This window comes from Bos taurus, chromosome 29 (assembly GCF_002263795.3).
Source record: "Bos taurus isolate L1 Dominette 01449 registration number 42190680 breed Hereford chromosome 29, ARS-UCD2.0, whole genome shotgun sequence".
NCBI lineage: Eukaryota > Metazoa > Chordata > Mammalia > Artiodactyla > Bovidae > Bos > Bos taurus.
In genome coordinates, this window is record NC_037356.1 from 41,956,140 (window position 1) to 41,974,286 (window position 18,147).

At 45.7% G+C, this 18,147-nt stretch overlaps 1 protein-coding gene across 4 annotated transcripts in view; it reads right to left on the reverse strand.

Moving 5' to 3' along the window:
* Positions 1 to 5,136: 5,136 nt before the first annotated feature.
* PLA2G16 (phospholipase A2, group XVI) overlaps positions 5,137 to 18,147 on the reverse strand; it is a 32,963-nt gene continuing 19,952 nt past the window's right edge. For 3 of the 4 annotated variants that reach the window (XM_005227022.5, XM_024987032.2, XM_005227021.5), the window contains exons 3-5: positions 17,854 to 17,956; positions 15,032 to 15,300; positions 5,137 to 8,082 (exon numbers count right to left, since the gene is read on the reverse strand). In XM_005227022.5, coding sequence (XP_005227079.2) covers positions 7,990 to 8,082; positions 15,032 to 15,300; positions 17,854 to 17,956 — 465 coding nt within the window. In that variant the 3' untranslated portion in view covers positions 5,137 to 7,989. The remainder of the gene's footprint in view (positions 8,083 to 15,031; positions 15,301 to 17,853; positions 17,957 to 18,147) is intronic. The other variant, NM_001075280.2, reaches the window with a different exon arrangement.

An 18,147-nucleotide genomic window follows, 5' to 3' on the forward strand; every position in this document is an offset into this window, starting at 1 on the left:
CCGTATTTGCTTGGGCTCCAAAATCACTTCAGATGGTGACTGCAGCCATGAAATTAAAAGACGCTTGCTCCTTGGAAGAAAAGCTATGACCAACCTAGATAGTATATTACAAAGCAGATACATTACTTTGTGGACAAAGGTCTGCCTACTCAAGGCTATGGTTTTGCCAGTAGTCATGTATGGATGTGAGAGTTGGACTAAAAAGAAAGCTGAGCACTGAAGAATTGATGCTTTTGAACTGTGTGCTGGAGAAATCTCTTGAGAGTCCCTTGGACTGCAAGGAGATCAAATCAGTCAATCCTAAAGGAGATCAGTCCTGAATGTTCATTGGAAGGACTGATGCTGAAGCTGAAACTCCAATACTTTGGCCACCTCATGGGAAGAAACAGCTCATTGGAAAAGACCCTGATGCTGAGAAAGATTGAAGGTGGGAGAAGGGCATGACAGAGGATGAGATGGTTGGATGGCATCACTGACTCGTGGACATGAGTTTGAGTAGGGTCCGGGAGTTGGTGATGGACAGGGAAGGCTGGCAGGCAACAGTCCATGGGGTCACGTAGAGTCGGACATGACTGACCGACTGAACCGAACTGAATGATAAAATCAACTCAAGATAGACTCATAGAGAAAAAGAAAAACATTTTAATACATACACAGAGCCTCATGGAAAGGGTCCCTAAGAAGTAGCCAAGTAGGCAGCTTTCAGACATTTTAGACAAAGAAACAATACATTTGTGAGAAATTGACAGGACAAAGAAACTACTGTGTTCTGAGTATTGGGTGGTTTGTGTTGTTGTTATTGTTGCTGTTTGTTTGTTTGGCTGCCCTGCGTCTTTGTTGCAGCACAAGGGCTCCTGGTTGTAGTGCACAGGTTTTCTCTGGCTGAAGGCTGGCTCTGGTTGCAGGCTTCCTTCCGTTGCACTGCGCAGGTTTAGTTGCCCTGAGGCATGTGGGATCTTAGTATCCTGACCAGGGATCAAACCCGAGTCCCCTGCATTGGAAGACGGATTCTTAACCACTGGACCACCAGGGAAGTCCCCAAACTTAGGTATTTCGTGTTCAATTAGTGAGGAATCTAAGCAGAGTTCGCGCTTGGGGTGGTAAACTAAAGAAGTAACGAGGCGTTTATCCAGGCTTCTTTCCCCGGATTCCCTGTCCCTGGCAATAAGGATGTCCTTCTATGTCCAGATGCAGCGGGGGCACCTTTCACATGAGGGGTGTATTTCCTGCTATCAGGAGATCAGAAAGGAGAGTCAGAGCATCCCTCTTGCCTTGGCCATTTCTTAACTTTAATTCAAAATAAGCAATGTTCCATTGTAATATATTTGGGAGTAGTCCACCCCAAGTCCCAACAGCACTGGTCAGAAAACGAATCTAGATAAAGACATGGATACTCAGAAAACACAAAAGGATACAGTAGATATGTGAGGATGATCCCTGAAGACCAGTGTACTCAGCCCAGCTCCGCTGTACTCACCGACACGGTGACATGGACGGGGGTGGGCCAGCTGGTAAGATTGGAAGCTGGGCTTCTATACCCAACAGAGACTTGGAGACAGTGGCCCCATCCTTCCTGGGGATGACATTCAAAGAGATGGCTTCAGGTCCTGGCAGCACTGAGCTTTTTCAGGCAGGCATCTGAGGGGTCATCCTGCAGATATGGCCTCATGTTGCCAGAAGCCCTGCTGGAGTTTGACGGTCCCTTGGTGCAAAAGTCTGGATGCGTTTGTTCTGTGGCTCGAGTTCCACTGTTCTCACAGGCCCACATTCTTACCTAAAGAGAATGAGACAGAGGAGAGTCTTTCTAGAGAAACAGTGTGATAAGAAGGAAGGGGTGAGGGGGAGATAGAAAGGCAAGTTAGTGAGTTACCTTCAGTGGAAAGAGTTCAGAAATAGAGGTGCAAGGGCCAGGAAAACGAACAGATGAAGGGACTACACACACCCCCAAGCGCCCCCTGCAATCTCGAGGGCCTCTTCTTTCCCCAGTAGAGGGCGCGCGCTACTGCAGTGCTGTGAGGTACTTGGACAACAACTGGGTCGTTTCTTATAATAAACGTTCACTTACTGTTGTTGTTGTTCAGTATCTAAGTACTGTCCAACTCTTTGTGACCCCATGGACAGCAGCATGCCAGGCTTCCTTGTCCTCCACCACCTCCTGGAGCTTGTCCAGATTCATGTCCATTGAGTCGGTGATGCTATCTAAACATCTCATTCTCTGCCACCCTCTTCTCCTTTTGCCCTCAATCTTCCCCAGCATCAGAGTCTTTTCCAATGTGTTGGCTCTTCGCATCAGGTGGCCAAAGTATTGGAGCTTCTGCTTCAGCATCAGTCCTTCCAGTGTTCATTGATTTCCTTTAGGATTGACTGGTTTGATCTCCTTTGCAGTCCAAGGGACTCTCAAGTGTCTTCTCCAGCACCACAGTTAGAAAGCATCAATTCTTCGGCACTCAGCCTTCTTTATGGTCTGAGTCTCACATCTGCACATGACTACTGGAAAAACCATAGCCTTGACTATATGGACCTTGGTCAGCAAAGTGATGTCTTTGCTTTTTAATATATATATTGTCTAGGTTGGTCATAGCTTTCTGTCCAAGGAGCAAGCGACTTTTAATTTCATGGATGCAGTCACAGTCCACAGGGATTTTGGAGCCAAAAAAAAAAAAAAAAATCTGCCACTGCTTCCACTTTTTCACCCTCTGTTTGCCATGAAGTGATGGGACTTCACTAATCTTAGTTTATGATTCTGCAATCCTACACCTAGTGCTTACCCAAAAGAAATTAGAATCCATGTTCATGCACACAAACAAACCTATATGGGAATATCTATAGTGGCTGTAATAATTATTGTCAAATATCATAAACTTTACAAATGTCCTTCAGCTGGTGAATAAAGAAAGGCTGGCCCATGCATGCAGCAGGATACCACTCAGCAGTAACAAGGAACAAAGCATGTCACATGCTACAACAAAAATGAACGTCAGACGCATTCTGCTAAGTTAAAGAACCCAGACACAAAAAGCAAGCTTCTATATGATTCCATTTGTACGACATTCTAGAAAAGGCAAAGCTATAGGGAGAGAAAAGAGATCACAGGAGCTGAGGTGTGGAGCTGGGGTGAGGGGCTGGCTGATGACAAAGGGCCTGGGGAGCTTCAGGGGTGAGTGACTTTCCTGTGACCTTTGTTCTCCTGATGGTCACATGGATATGTGAGAGTTTCAGCAGTCAAAGAACTATATACAAAAAGCGTCAGTTTACTATTACTAAATGTTCTTCAGTAAGTCTAACAGTTACACTTATTTTGAATATAAACATATATATAAACACATATGCCTACATGTGTATACACACACGTGCTGTCCATCTGTTTTAATGGTTGAATAACACGCCATTAAATGCAGACATCTATTTTATTTGGCCAGTTTCTTGCTATTGAGTGGTTCCCGGGGTTTGGACATTCTCTTTAATGCTGTGATGCTATGGAAGGCAGTAAGGAGTTGGTCCAGGACTTGGCCAAGCCTGCCCCAGTGCCTCCCCACGCAGGCTTTCACTCCATCCCTACACAGCCCGCAGGTAAGGATTATTATCTGCTCTGCACAAAGTGCAGCTGAACTTAGAAGGGGGGTGGGGGAAGTCACGTGTGAAAGTTGCACATTCAGGGAGCAGGAGACCAAGGATCCCCAACTGCTTCTGTCCAGTTGGGAGGCCCACGCTCCTTTCCTTACACTGTGCAGCCAGTTGTAAACTATTGAAAGGAAGTAACTGTGTCTTATTTCTGTTCGTCACTCCAAAACAACTAATATATAGGAGACTGGACCCAAGATGAGATGCTTCCCAAGAACCGGGGTTGGCTTGAACTGAACCCCACTCTCTAATGGAATAAAGTCAACAGTCTGCCCATGAACTCAGTTCTGATGACAACGAGCCCTTGGTATACTGTGGGGGTGGGGAGCATGATGAAGTCAGCAAATGGCCCTTGAGTGCCTGTTGTGCCAGGCACTGAAGGGAGAACCAGTGCATGATAGTGCAACTGTTCCCCCTCTCCACCTCAACCCTGGGGCTTAAACAGAGAACCTGTCCTTGCTTGAGGGAGCCAGATGGCTCACACAGACCTGCTCATACAGAAGGCCCAGTGTTCATAGCCAGAGGCAGAAATCTCAGTCAGGTCTCCAAGTCTCGGTTTTCGCTTGGCCTGAGACAGGAAAACCAGAGACAGGCAGAGGGGAGCCCTGGCAGGGAACATTCTAGAACCTGACCCTCAAGGAGCCCCAGTCCAGCCTGCAGGCTCCCTCTGTTCATCACCTGCAGTCAACAGTTGGGAGCCCTTCTTGCACTGGTGAGAAGTCCCTCCCTTAACTGGGGTGACTGGGCTGGAAAGCTCTTTGGGGGACAAAGAAGAGAAGGTGAGGGGGTCCAGAAGGCAGTGTGGGTGGACATGCAGCAGGGGAGTGAGTCCAAGTGATGGACACAGGTTGGGAGTGAGCGCACTGTATGTGCAGAGTGTGTGTGTGTCAGATAGTGAGTCCTGACTCCCAGGAGGTCTGAAATGCCTCCTAAAGGGCCGTCTGCCTCCTACCCTGGCATGGTCAGTTTTCGTAAGCATTCCCTTGTGTGCAGTCAGAAAGAATCTGTATTTCCTAGTTCACTCTACGTGCTCGTTGAATCAGCTTGTCAGTATGTTTTGCGAAGTTTCTGTATCTTAACTGATTTTTGTGTCCCCTTGATTTATCAGATCCTGACAGAGGCATAGGTAGATCTCCCACTATGGTGAACTGGTCATTTTCTCCTTACAACAGACCAAAATTTTTAATATCTCTTTTAGGATTTTTATTAGATGCAAACAATTTTAGAAGTATTAATATCATACCTTCCTAGGGAATTGAAAGTGTTTTCAGGATCTTTGTGGAACGTTTCTCGACACCAGCAGTTAATTCTCTGAGTTTCCAGACACCAACTGGGTGCTCACTGAATCGGTTTGATTTTGACACTAAACACAGACGTCACAGCCTAAGTGCTCAGTCCCCTAAGACTGTCTTCCTTCACATCAGATGTCCTTCACCACTCACCTGTACTTTTGTCAAAACCCCTCCTACATTTTAGCAGTTTTCCAGAAAGGCTCACAGAACTCAGAAAGGCACCTTAAATGTTTACCAATTTATTAGGATGGATACAATTCAGAAGCAACCAAATGGAAGAGAGGTGGAGGGCAAGGCGTGGGGGCAGAAGATGCAAGGAGCTTCCCTCTCCTCTTCAGGCAGCCACTCTCTGGACACCTTGGTGTGTTCACCACCAGGAAGTTCATCAAGTCTCCTCGCTGAACAGTTTTTATAGAGCTTAATCTTCAGCAACCCCTCCCACGTTCCCTTCTTAGAGATCAGCAGCCTGAAATGTCCAACCCTCTAATCACTGGGTCTTTCTGATGACCAGCCCCATCCTAAGGTTATCTTAGGGTCCACGTCACCCCATTAGCACAAACTCAGGTTGATCAAAGGGGTTCCTTAGAAATAGCAAAAGATAAAGCCTATCAACAAGGAAATTCTGAGGGTTTTAGGAGCTCTGGCCCAGAACCAAGGACAAGGACCAAGTGTATTTCTTATTATGATACACTTTTCACACTTTCTGTCTAGTACTCATTTTTGGTTTGAAGCTTATATTTTCTGATATCAATATAGCTATGCCAGCTTTCAGTTAATTAATATCAATGAATTAACCAGTTTTTAGTTAGTAGTTGCCTAGTATATCTTCTTTTATTAAAAATATTACTATAAAATTTATTAAAATAATTTTGAAAGTTTTCTTTTGTTTAAATTTTCAAGTTTCAGCTATTTATAAGGTATTTACTATGTAAATGTTTTAATATACAAAAGTAGCAGTAAAATGGCCACCCATATACCTAAGGCGTGGGTCAAAATCTGATTTTTGGTCATTTTGCTTTATCTGCATCTATTTTTTATGCCATGTGTTTTACGTAAACCTCATAAGACGTTACGTAAACTTAATAAGATTCATGATTCCTTAATATTCTTCATTATCCAGTTCACATTCAAATTTCCCCAGTAAACCCAAATTGCTTTTAGAGTCCTTTCTCATATTTAGTTACTTTGTCCTCAACATGTCTTTCAGTCTAGAACACTTTATTCACACCCTCAATTTTTTTCCTTGATAACATTAATGTTTTCAGGATGTCAAATGACTTGTCACATAAACTATCCATCTTATTAACTTCAGTCTTTATGTCCTTATATTTCAATTGTATCTGCTGTAAACAGTATTCCCTGGATTCGTTTTCTAATCCAGTAAAATGTTTGTCTTTTACTTGGCAAGTTTAGTTCATTTATATTTATGGTCACTATCAATATATTTGGAATGAGTTCTTCCATCTTATCTGATTATTTCCACAAATCTCACTTTTTATAGGTAATGTTTCAGTATGTTTTAATTGAATGGGCTGCTTTTGTTTTGCTTTCTTGTGTTTAGTCTACCTCATTCCTTTTTATTCCATAATTAATTTGGAAATCTATACTCCATGGGTCCATATCATAATCTCCCCAGTGTGAGAGAAAGGCCTTCAAGAGACTCCCCTTTAATTTTGGCCTGTGTCCCTTGAGCTTGGCACACTTGAAAACAGGCATGAGATGTTACATCAATAGAGCTAAGATAAAACGAAAAGAAACTAACTGGGAGAAAACTATGCTTATGTCAACACTGGGGAAAGAATGCGCATAAGCTTTTCCTAGACCAGGTATGGTCCAAGCAGTAGTAAACTAGAAACGAGCCATTTTATAAGTCCTGTCCGGGATTCCACACACACATGGTCCCCAGACAACCAAGGCTGCCAAGGGAAACATTGGCAACCAGATAGAGAAGATGACTTGCCTTGTGGAGGGAAGGACAATTGGCTCCAGAAGGGTGCTTCCGAGGAGCCCACAAAAGCCCGTTTCAGGAAACTGGTCACTTTGAACATCTGCCAAGCCCAGCTAGTAACAGAGGCAAACGGGACCAATCACAAATGGTCACACCTCCTTCCCTAACCCCTCCCCAGAGGCCTCAGCACCAGGCACATCACATATAAGACCATCCACACCCACACTCCATAAGGTCCGAGGCAGCCTTTGTACCACGTGACCTGGCTCCACTGGGCAGAGCTGATTGATCTAGTGGGCCACCTGATCCAATGGCTGTCAACCAATCAGTAGACAGCCCAGTGTGGTGAGGGAGCCAATGAGATTCTCTCTCAGGAGCTTGTGTTAGGAGCGTCTCGCAGGCCACAGGGAGGGATGAAGCTGAACGGGTATGGGAAGAGAAGCCACAGGAGCGGGTGTGGGATCAGAGACTTGGGGGCCGTGACAAGCCCAAGAGGAGAGGATGCAGGATCACTGTGGGGTGGAAGTGATGAGGCAGAGAAAAGCTGTGGAGAGCAGGGGAGGTTTTAAACAAGATTGGGCAGAGCATGTAATTTTCATTATGGCTGTGGTTTGGTTTGGTTTGAGCCCCACTGGACATCTACAGACTCCGGCTGCTGACTCCTGGAAGCCGGCCTGGATCTAGTTCCAGGTCAAGGGTCCTGGTTTCCCTTGGTTCCTGTTCTTGCATATCAGTCAGGTTTGTCTGTCTCTCTTGGTGCCCACCTGTACCTACACAACTGGAAACACCCATTACTTGAGATAACCAGAGCTGGACTTTGTTTCCTGCAGGTAAAGAACACAGCCCACAGTTTGAAAGTGAGAGAAAATCACCAAAGACCCAGAGCACAGCCTGGAATCAGCAGGAACAGAGCCTCGCTGCAACCTCAACAGACTTCATGCCAGACAGTTTTTGATGCATGTCCCCCAATAAAATCTTTCCTTACTGGGCTTTATTTTATTCTTGTGAAAATAAACCTTATTGTAAAATAGAATGAAAATTACAAACCAAAGCAGAAACCCTCTAGGCAAACAAGACCCCCTCAATGTATAAAGTCACTGCAGACTGGACTGTATAAAGTCACTGCTTCTATTTCTTGTTTCTTGAGAACATGACTCCGATGAGGCCCATGGCTGCAAGGCCCACTCCCGCGATGCCAACTGCCATGATGGCATCTCTGACCTGCAAGAGAGAGGACAGTGAGTCAGACTCTGTGTCAGGAAGCTGAGAACAGACTGTACATTCAACAAGGACATCCAGCTCAGGGAGCTGGACATGCCCCTTAGCTTCCTTGACAAACTCAGGAGTCAACAAATATTGGCAGGGAAATGGGGAGAGAAGGGCAGGATGGGAAAGGAATTGGTGGATGGGGCCAGCTGCCAACAAAGTACACAGGCATAAAGAGGGAAACTCCTTTGACCCTGTGAGTTTTTAAAGCAGACAGAGCCCCAGAGGGTGGCTGTAGAAAAGACAGGGAGACGAAGCCAGATGGTTGAAATCCTGGCGGGCCAACAGGGAGCTCTTGAAGTAAGTGTAAAGTTGAAGAGGAATTGCTATTGAATCCTTAATAAACTCTGACCTCTGTCCTACAAATCCCTCACTTATCTTCACCCTTGCTGAATCCCCAGAGCACAGTCCAGCCAACCATTGACTTCTGCATGTTCTTAAATATATGACTCAACTATGAAAAAGAGTAGTGAGGTTATACTTTAAACTATTAAGATATCTGACTTGTATTGCTTATAATAGGAAAAAAAAAACCACTGGGACAAAAGTAAGAGGAAGTTTCATGGTAAAAATTGAACATATGTCAAATTTCACTCTTTCCTGAACTCCAACTAAAAATAAAGTAAGTCATTAGTTTTAGGCATAATTTCACTAGGACTCAGAGAATACTCACTGCAATGAAGGCACAATGCCCCAGTCGGCAAAACTCTACTTCTCCCAACTAAAAGAGTATCATGAACATGGATCAAGAAATCTCCCCTGAAACCAAACCAGGCATTTAAGCAGAATCAAGATTCAAAAAGGAAAAGATTTTCTTAATGGTTTGATGCCAAGAAATCCAAGGAGACAATATATCAGAAATCTCAATAATATAAAGGGTGAAAATGTGGACCTGAAACCCAAAATCCACATCCTTACATGACCCGCCAACTCTGCCCTTGGTACCCTAAGCACAGAGCTTGTCTAGGTTGTATATTTTGTGGCTGCAGAACTCACACATGCCCAACATAAAGAACAATTTGGAAAGCTTCAGCGGTTAAAAAATATGTATCTTGGCGCTGCCCAGGCTTATCTGAGCCATAAATGTGTCCAGCAAAGCTATATGAAATTCCAGGAAATATACCAGTGTAACTAAGATCACAAGGTACGCAGAACTGGTATCCTCGGCAGCAGAACACGTGAGGACAGAAGTTCGAATGAGGAAACTGACCTAAGTTCCACTGTCGGTCAGTCTTGAGAGCTTCCTGTGACAGGTAATTCGGAGAAGGCGATGGCACCCCACTCCAGTACTTTTGCCTGGAAAATCCATGAACGGAGAGGCCTGGGAAGGCTGCAGTCCATGGGGTCGCTACAGTCGGACACGACTGAGCAACTTCACTTTCACTTTTCACTTTCATGCATTGGAGGAGAAAATAGCAACCCACTCCAGTGTTCTTGACTGGACAATCTCATGGACAGAGAACCCTGGTAGGCTGCAGTCCACGGGGTTGCACAGAGTCGGACTCGACTGAAGCGACTTAGCAGCAGCAGCAGCAGTGAAAGGTAATTAGGCTGGCTTTATGGCACCCGTGGCTCTGTTTCGGTCTTGCTAGGGAACCTGCATATAACCACTTGTATCCAGTGTTTTCCTTGCTAAGCTAGGTGTTAGGGTGGGAGAAATGGTTTGCAGATAATGGAGTAGGAACAATAAGCCCCCAGTTCTTTACAGAACCTCATAGTGTGAGAAGAAATGCTGATGGAGCCAGTTCATACAAAAGATACTTGGTCAAGGAAAACAACAGTAGCCTCATTGTTTGTGCTCATGCTTTGTACAAAGTATGTAATTCAATACAAAAGTAGTATATAGTTAGTTCTGAGGGTGCAAATTTTACAGAAAGAATGATCTTCCTGGGAGAGACAGTGCTCCCTTCAGATGTCATTGATGATTTTCTTGTTGCAAGGCTGCTGGGTCCAGCCCAGCCACTGTGCTGAAATTGCAGGAGTTCTGATCATGAAAATAGGCTACATGGTGTGCATCAGAGGTCTTCAATCAGAATATTACGAAGGAGAAAAATTGTCCTTCGTTATCTTTTTTTTCAAAGTGGGCAAACTGTAATTCTGTCAAGGCACCCTACTTCCAGTACTCTTGCCTGGAAAATTCCATGGACAGAGGAGCCTGGGGTTGCTAAGAGTCGGACATGAGTGAGCGATTTCACTTTCACTTTTCACTTTCATGCATTGGAGGAGGAAATGGCAACCCACTCCAGTGTTCTTGCCTGGAGGATCCCAGGGACGGCGGGGCCTGGTGGGCTGCCGTCTATGGGGTTGCACAGAGTCAGACACGACTGAAGCGACTTCGCAGCAGCAGCAGCTGCTTATGCTAAAATGTCCACTCTGAGTTAAGCCCTGGAATTGTTTCTAGGAAAAAGACAGCTTGAATGTGCTTTCTTTACTTTCAGCAATGTTGTAAGTGGATATAAGAAGAGGAATATTACTCAGAGAGCAACTGAGCAATTCAGACTATGAGGGGTTACAAACTAAGAATGTTTATAAAGTATTTGACAGCAAGTTGGCTTTAATATTTACAGTAATTTTTAAATAACACCCTGCAATTTATCCAGGTTTATGAAATATACACATTACCATTGGCCAAATCTTCAATTTCTACTTATCTTAAAACTTTATCTGACACAGAATAGACTTCAGCCTGAGTGTGTAGCTCCTAGCTGCTTTTTTTAAAAAGTACTATTCAATGTGAAGGCTTATTTACAAAAGCTTACTAAGGATACATTTCTTGAAACCTGAGTATTTTTAGGTAGGTAGATGGAAAATAGGAGAATCTGTTTTAGAATACTCAGGCATGGAAAGCACAAACTACATTTTGGTTTTAATCCATTGCTTCCCTTTCTAACTGGAAAGTTACGAGTCACATGTAGTCTGTTGAAGGAAAATCTAGTCTGCTTTAAAGAGCTGAACACAAATAAACATAATGACTAATCAGATTCTTTTAACACAAACACAAATGTCCTCATGAGTTAAATGAAAGAGAGTTGCTGCTTTGACAGCGATTACAAAGAAAACTACTGCTGGACATTGTCCAGCACCCGCTACTTCCACCCTCTCTGGTGAGACGGGACAAGTGCGGAAGCTGCATTTTAATTTGGCCACACCGTGTATTATGATCATTGCTTGCCTTGGCCAGTGATTCTCAAGGAGAGGAGAGGCTTGGCCTCTGGGAGATATTTGTCAATATCTATAGACATTCTGGTGAAGGCCATGGCAACCCACTCCAGTACTCTCGCGTGGAAAATCCCATGGAAGGAGGAGCCTGGTAGGCTTCAGTCCATGGGGTCCCGAAGAGTCAGACAAGACTGAGCGACTTCACTTTCACTTTTCACTTTCATGCATTGGAGAAGGAAGTGGCAACCCACTCCAGTGGGTTGCCTGGAGAATCCCAGGGACAGGGGAGCCTGGTGGGCTGCCGTCTATGGGGTCGCACAGAGTCGGACACGACTGAAGTGACTTAGCAGCTTAGCATAGACATTCTGGCTCTTACACCTGGGGATGGGAAGGCTACTGGCATCTAGAGGGTAGAAGCCACAGACGCTGCTAAATATCCTTCAATGCACAGAGCAAGTCAGGACAACGAAGGCTTAACTTCATTGTCGATGGCCCAAAACGTTAACAGTGCTGAGGCTGAGAAACCCTCATCTAGGCCAAGAAGTGAAGGGAAATCTTGGGGAACAGTTTACACGGCGCCTCCCCTTGCTCCGCAGTCTACCCTGCTTTCGTGTTCTCTGGAGGGGGTCCAGGAGGACTGCTGACGCTGTTTCGCCTTTTTCAGATGTATGAGTGGTGCATCGGGCTAAAGGCTCAGGAAGACAAATGGCAGGTGTCTGGTTAGTGTTGCTTCACTTTTCACAAAGATGTTTGTAGAAAGAATGAACAATAAACAAATATTTCTTGGTTCTTTTACTATCTCAAGATTTGCAATTGTATTTAAACACTCTAAATATTACGTTTGTGTACTGACAAATGTGTTTTACTAGATTATGTAACAACACTGTGTTGAAATAAAATGTTCTACTTATATGAACTTCTGAATTTGTTCTTCAGTCTATTAATAACCACTAAAGGAGAACTAAAAATGACACAATTAAGAGATATTTTATAAATCTTCCTAATACAACACCCTAAATTTATTACTTCCCAAATGTGCACAGTAATCTCTTTTTTTATTTTATTGCTGCATAGGAGGGTGGACATTTACCTGAAGTTGAAGCCAGGTCTAACTGGGACCTCAACTGTTACCTAGTACCACAAATTATGAAATCAGATTTATTTAGCATAAGTTTCTCTTTATTCTGACATCATCACTGCTACTTTTAAAATATACCAGTAAATGTTAGTTTTCTCATTTAAAAAGATAAATAATTGGAAAACAGGAGAGAGAAGATAAGGAAATCAGAAGAGGGCTTCCCTGGTGGCTCAGTAACAAAGAATCTGCATGCCAATACAGGAGATCTGGGTCCCATTCCTGACCTGGGAAGATCCCACCTGCCACAGAGCAACTAAGCCCGTGCACCACAACTATTGAGCCTGTGCTGCGAGCCTGGGAGCCGCAACTGCTGAGCCTCCGTGATGCAGCTACTCAAGTCCATGTGCCTGAGAGCCATGCTCCACGACAAGAGAAGCCATCACAATCAGAAGCCCGCACAGCAACAAAGACCCAGCAGAGTCAGAAATGAATAAATAAAAATTTTTTAAAAAGAAAATCAGAGGCGCAGTCTAGGGATACAACCTCCAGAATAAAAAAAAAAAAAAAGAGAGAGAGAGAAAATGGAAAACTTCCCAGAACTGAAGAATTGGGGTTTCCATACTGAAAAGAGTCATCAAGTTCCCAATACAATTCATAAAAACAGATCTGTGCAAGGTTTATCATAGATAAATTTCAGAAAACTGAAGATAAGGAGAAGACTCTATAAACTTCCAGAAAGATAAAATTGGTCATATACAGAGGCTTGAAAATCAGAACGAATTCAGACTTCTCAGCAAGAATAGCTTAAATAACATAACAATGGAGCAATACCTTCAAATTTGGGGCAAAATTTTTTTCAGCCTAAAATTCCATCCCCAGTCAAACCATCAATCAAATAGGATAAAATGAAGATATTTTCAGGCACACCCAGTCTTTTTAAAATGCACCTTTTCTCAGAACCTATTCAAGGTGGTATTCCACCAAAACTAGAGAATGGGAAAGATGTGAGCTTCAGAGGGTAAAAGCATTAACACAGGAGAAAACTGAAGGGTGTCTCTAAGGGCTGCTAGTAAAGACAGATACTAGGATGACAGGATGCATCTAATGTGACTCAGGACAAAGCTTTCGAAGGTCATTTTCCCCAGTAGGCACGTGTGCTGATGCCCAAATCCCCCAGATTCCTTCTGTTTGCATCACCTTTGTAAGCTAATGAGGTTCCTCTCATGGACCTGGCCAATGACTTTCCCAGAAGGAGGCTCTTATAAACTGTCAGAGAAGTTGAAACCAGACTGTGACCCAGAGATTCTGGAACTCTTCACCAAACATTGGCAGTATTACCCTGTCCATAACCTAGGTAGGGGTGGACTTGATATTCCTCGATTTTTATATTAATCGCCCTTCACATTCACATATACATACTTATATATTTATTGCATATATGTACATATATATGGATGAACTAATCAGCATGCAGGTCAGTGTAGTAAACACTGCTGGTTATCAGCAGTATGAGGAAGAAGGCTGAGCATGATCCTTGCTGATGAATGCCTCCCCAGGATGTCACTGTGGCCCAGACAGGCCAGTGGACAAGACACTGGGTGAACCAAGAGAAAGAATGAAAATGAGGACCATTATGACCACTTCAACTCCCACGATTTATTAACAGAATTTTCTTAGTTGCCACTATGCTAAGCATAAGGATGCTCTTATCTAATTCACACAGTAACCTTCCGAGATCAATATCATCACTTGTACTTTACCCAATGGCAACCCACTCCAGTATTCTTGCCTGGAAAATCCCATCGACACAGGAGCCTAGTGGGCTACTTGACCACCACACTGACCAAGGGAGAGACCAAATCGCAAAAAGTTAAAAAGTAATGAAAATCAACAACCTGATGGATCTTAACCTCACCTCTCATCAAAAGAAAAAGAAAAGGCATATTCCTTTGCATCAACTGGTATCTAAGAACTTTTAAAAATAATGCTGTCACACACACACACACAAAAGGAGGGGGAGGGCCAGAAAAGGAGGGGAGGAAGTGAGAGAAAATGAGGAGGAAGTTAGTTTCCCAGGAGAAGTGATTCAAAAAAGAGAGTGGCCATGGCTAAAGTCAACTAAGTAAATAAACATCCCCTGGGGGCCCCTGGACTGCCCCTTGGGTTACAGCAGGACCGGGCACAATGCTTTTTATAAGCAGGAAAAGCTGTGTCAAAAAGACCTGGGATTCAAATCTCACCTCTGCTACTTATCAGCACAGCTGGAGACAGCTCTCAGGAAAAGAGATAACACAGATTTGTTTGATGACAAGAAAGGCCACCAACAAGTGCTCTGGGGCTCCATTTCTGCATCTGTTAAGCAGGACAATGAAACCTGCCTCTGGGGCTGTGGGAAGGGTCCGTGTCAGGGCCAGGCGGCCAGGGAGGGCTGGACAACCGGGCTGACAGTGATGCCTGTGCTCAAGCCTTCAGCCAGCATCCCCTACTCCCAATTGTCTGTGGTGCCCATCACCTCACCCCTGTCCCCACCCTGACTGTGATGTTCTTGAGGAGAGTTCTGTCTCTGCTCTCCTGTCTTGTTTGTGTGCCTGTCTCCACCCCAGCCAAGTCCACACTGATGCCCGTGTCAGCTGAGAAGGTGGAGATGGGGGCACACTGAGGACCCACCTGGTCACTGCGGGGGACCCCGTAGCGCAGCTCATTGACGAAGTGCTCACAGTTCTCGCTGGTCAGCTTGTAGAGAACCTCCTGGCCCACCAGCTCCTCCGCCCGCTGGATGATTTTGCTGGGAGGCAATGGCGAGTATCTGCCATCGTGCTTGTTGTTGACGTGGTACCTGTCTCTCCCAACCACGTCACACAGCCGCTCCTTCTTCACTAAGGCCTTGTCAGTCAGTGCAGACATGAGACTGGCCGCACCAGCTCCTGGGATTTCGCCTGTGGATTCAGGAAGAGGAACACAATTGGTCCTGGGCCGGCCCCCAGCCTAGCATCCACCACACCAACAAGGGGATGAGCAGATGAGTCAGGGTCAGAGCTGTGTGGCTTTGGATAAGACCCTTGTGGTCTCTGGTCCCTGGTCTCCTTATCTGAAACAAGGAGTGAAGTTCCATAATTTGTTGTGATTTTTTTAACCTACAGAAGCTGGCCTTACACACCCTGTGACACCCCAGTGGCCCTCTTGATTGTGCAAATACAGGCTCTGAGCACACCCACCTCCCTGGGAGAATAGAGTGTTAATTTTTTGTGATCCCGCCAAGACTCCACTTCCCTGACACACACAAAGCTGATCACTGCAGAAAAGGTGGATGGACCTGGGGAACGGATCCCATTCCCCTTGGAGCAAAGGGACCAAAATCCCACGGCTGCTCCTAGAGGTATGACACCAGGGAGATTCAAGGGGTACACAGGCACAACCCTGGCCAATGCTGAGGGGCTGGAAGGTGCAACAGGTTTCCAGAAGTGAAACTGCCTTGAAGAAAGGGATTTGGGGTCAATACAGGGACCAGGATGGTGTGGAGCAAAAGCTGGTGCCCACACAGAGATCCCTCTTGAGGTCACCAGCTAATATCATGTAGGGAGGGTATGATGACTGAAAACTGGGCTTGCCTTTAAAGAGGTGGGCCCCAGGGAACATCACAGAGGAGACTCATGTCCTTCAGAGAGCCTCTGTGGCCCTGCCATGATTGGGAACCCTCGGTCTCTGCCAGGAGGGGAAGCATCCCATTACACAGGGCAGGACCCATCTTGCGCTGTGATGCCACGTGACAGCAACAAGCAACGGCCAGAGGGTCTGATCAGAGTGCAGGTCCTGTTCTGCTCAGCTTTCCAGAGAGGACTGAACCCCTCTGCCCAGAGAACAACTGTAAGGTTTGGAAAATCAGAGGAATTCAGATTACCTCCTAGTAGGGCAGGAGGTGCTTAAAGGATTCAGTGAAATAAATAAAAAGGTGCTGTGTTTGAGCCCTGAGTCTGTGCAGAGGGTCAGCGTGGGGACTGGATCAGGGAAGCTCCAGAGGCCCATCCACCTTCAGCCCCTCAGCGGGCAGGTAGGGGCCTGGGACTGGGGAGAGGCAAGCTAGGTGCCTGGGGCACAGAATTTCAGGAGGTTCCAGCTCCAGAGGTGCAAGTTCAGAGTCAACACCCAACAGTGAGGGCTTCCTTACACTCCACACGCTGGGTGCCACCCTGGTGAGAGTGTGCACAGGCTCAGAGGCAGAAGCAATGGGTGCTGATTCTGGTTCCATCACTGCACGGTCTTGACATGTCACTTAACTTAGCTGAGCCAACACTGGGAATCCACAAAGACAAGCTAAGATGGATTCATGAACACACATCAATTTAGGAATTTAAAAGTTCCTTTTAAAAGAATTGTTTTACTTTTTAAAGTTAGTCTATTAAACAAAATACTAATTAAACAATTGGAGAAAGGGCACCTGGATGAGGCAAACACTCAATGACTGAATTTGGGGGAACCTCAGACTTCACAGCAGAGCATCAGGTTTAAAGGCAGGAAATAGAGAGTTAGCCAGGGTTTGAGTCCCACCTCCAGGACTTTCCTGCTATGTGACCTTGGACAAGTGGCTTAGTTCTCTGCACCCCATTCCCTATAGAAAAGGCCCAATAAATTCCACCTGTGCCTATAGCGGTGGACAGGGAGCTGCAAGCATTTAAGAAACTGACTCAGTAAGGTGCCTCCCCCAGTGCCTGGAACAGGGTTGGTGCCCAGCAAGTGTTGGCTCTCCTTAGTACTGGGCTGTTCTCTAAGTTTCCTTCCAGCTCTGACTTCCACCATTTTCTCAGTAGTATGAGGTCAGTCCCCCTGCCTCGCCTATTTCACAAGATTCCCGTGAAGCTCCAATGAGAAGATGCAGATAGAAGCATCTTTTCCCTTTAAGGAGCATTGCTCACCCAGTGATGGGTGTCACATTGTCCACCCAGATCCCTGTCATGCCTTTCCTGTCTCCTGTCCAGCAGTTACACCCACTCAGCACAGTCAGTCAATACTGAGGCCCTACTATGTGCCAGGCCTTGTCCAAGGTGTTGAAGAGAAACATGAACTAGACACCCCACCGGCCCTCAACTAGTTTATGCTCTGGTGAAAGGACACTCACAATGAACAAACAGAAAAAAATAAGATACTTTTAGGTTTTGAAAAGGCTGTGGGGAAGATTAAGTAAAGTCACACAGGAAAGGATGACCAGGGGAAACTGCCCTCGCTCAGGCTGGGGAGGGCCACGCTCAGGAATGGCCATTTGAGTTGAGACTTGAATGATGAAGGGGAAGCAGCTGTGCTGAGAGCCAGTAAAGAGCATCACAAGCAGAAGGGAGAGCAAAAGCAAGGACCTCAGGAAGGAAGGCTGCAAGGAGACCAGTGTGGCTGAAGTCTTGTTGGGGAGGAAGAAGAATGTTGGGGTCCCCGGTTACCCACAGCTCCCCCCGTCCCCTCTGCTCCAGCCTCAGCACAGTGGAGGCCCTGGGTGCCCTTACTTGGTGGGGCCAGGTGGACCACATATCCGTTGCCAATGTAGACAGCCCAGTGTCTGTAGAAAGGGCGGAAAATCTCAATCAGGTCTCCAGGCTGGGGTTCAGGCTGCAAAACCAAGAAGAAGGCCGTTAGAAGTGATGGAAGACCTGGGAACCAGGGCGGGGCTGAGCCTAGAGGGAGCAGCTCAGCGGCCTTCATCTCACAGCTCTCCAGGACGTCCTCCGGAGCCCGCCCGGCCCACTTCACACACTTGTGTCCCAGAATTGCAGGGACTACGGGCCTGCCCATCTGTCTTT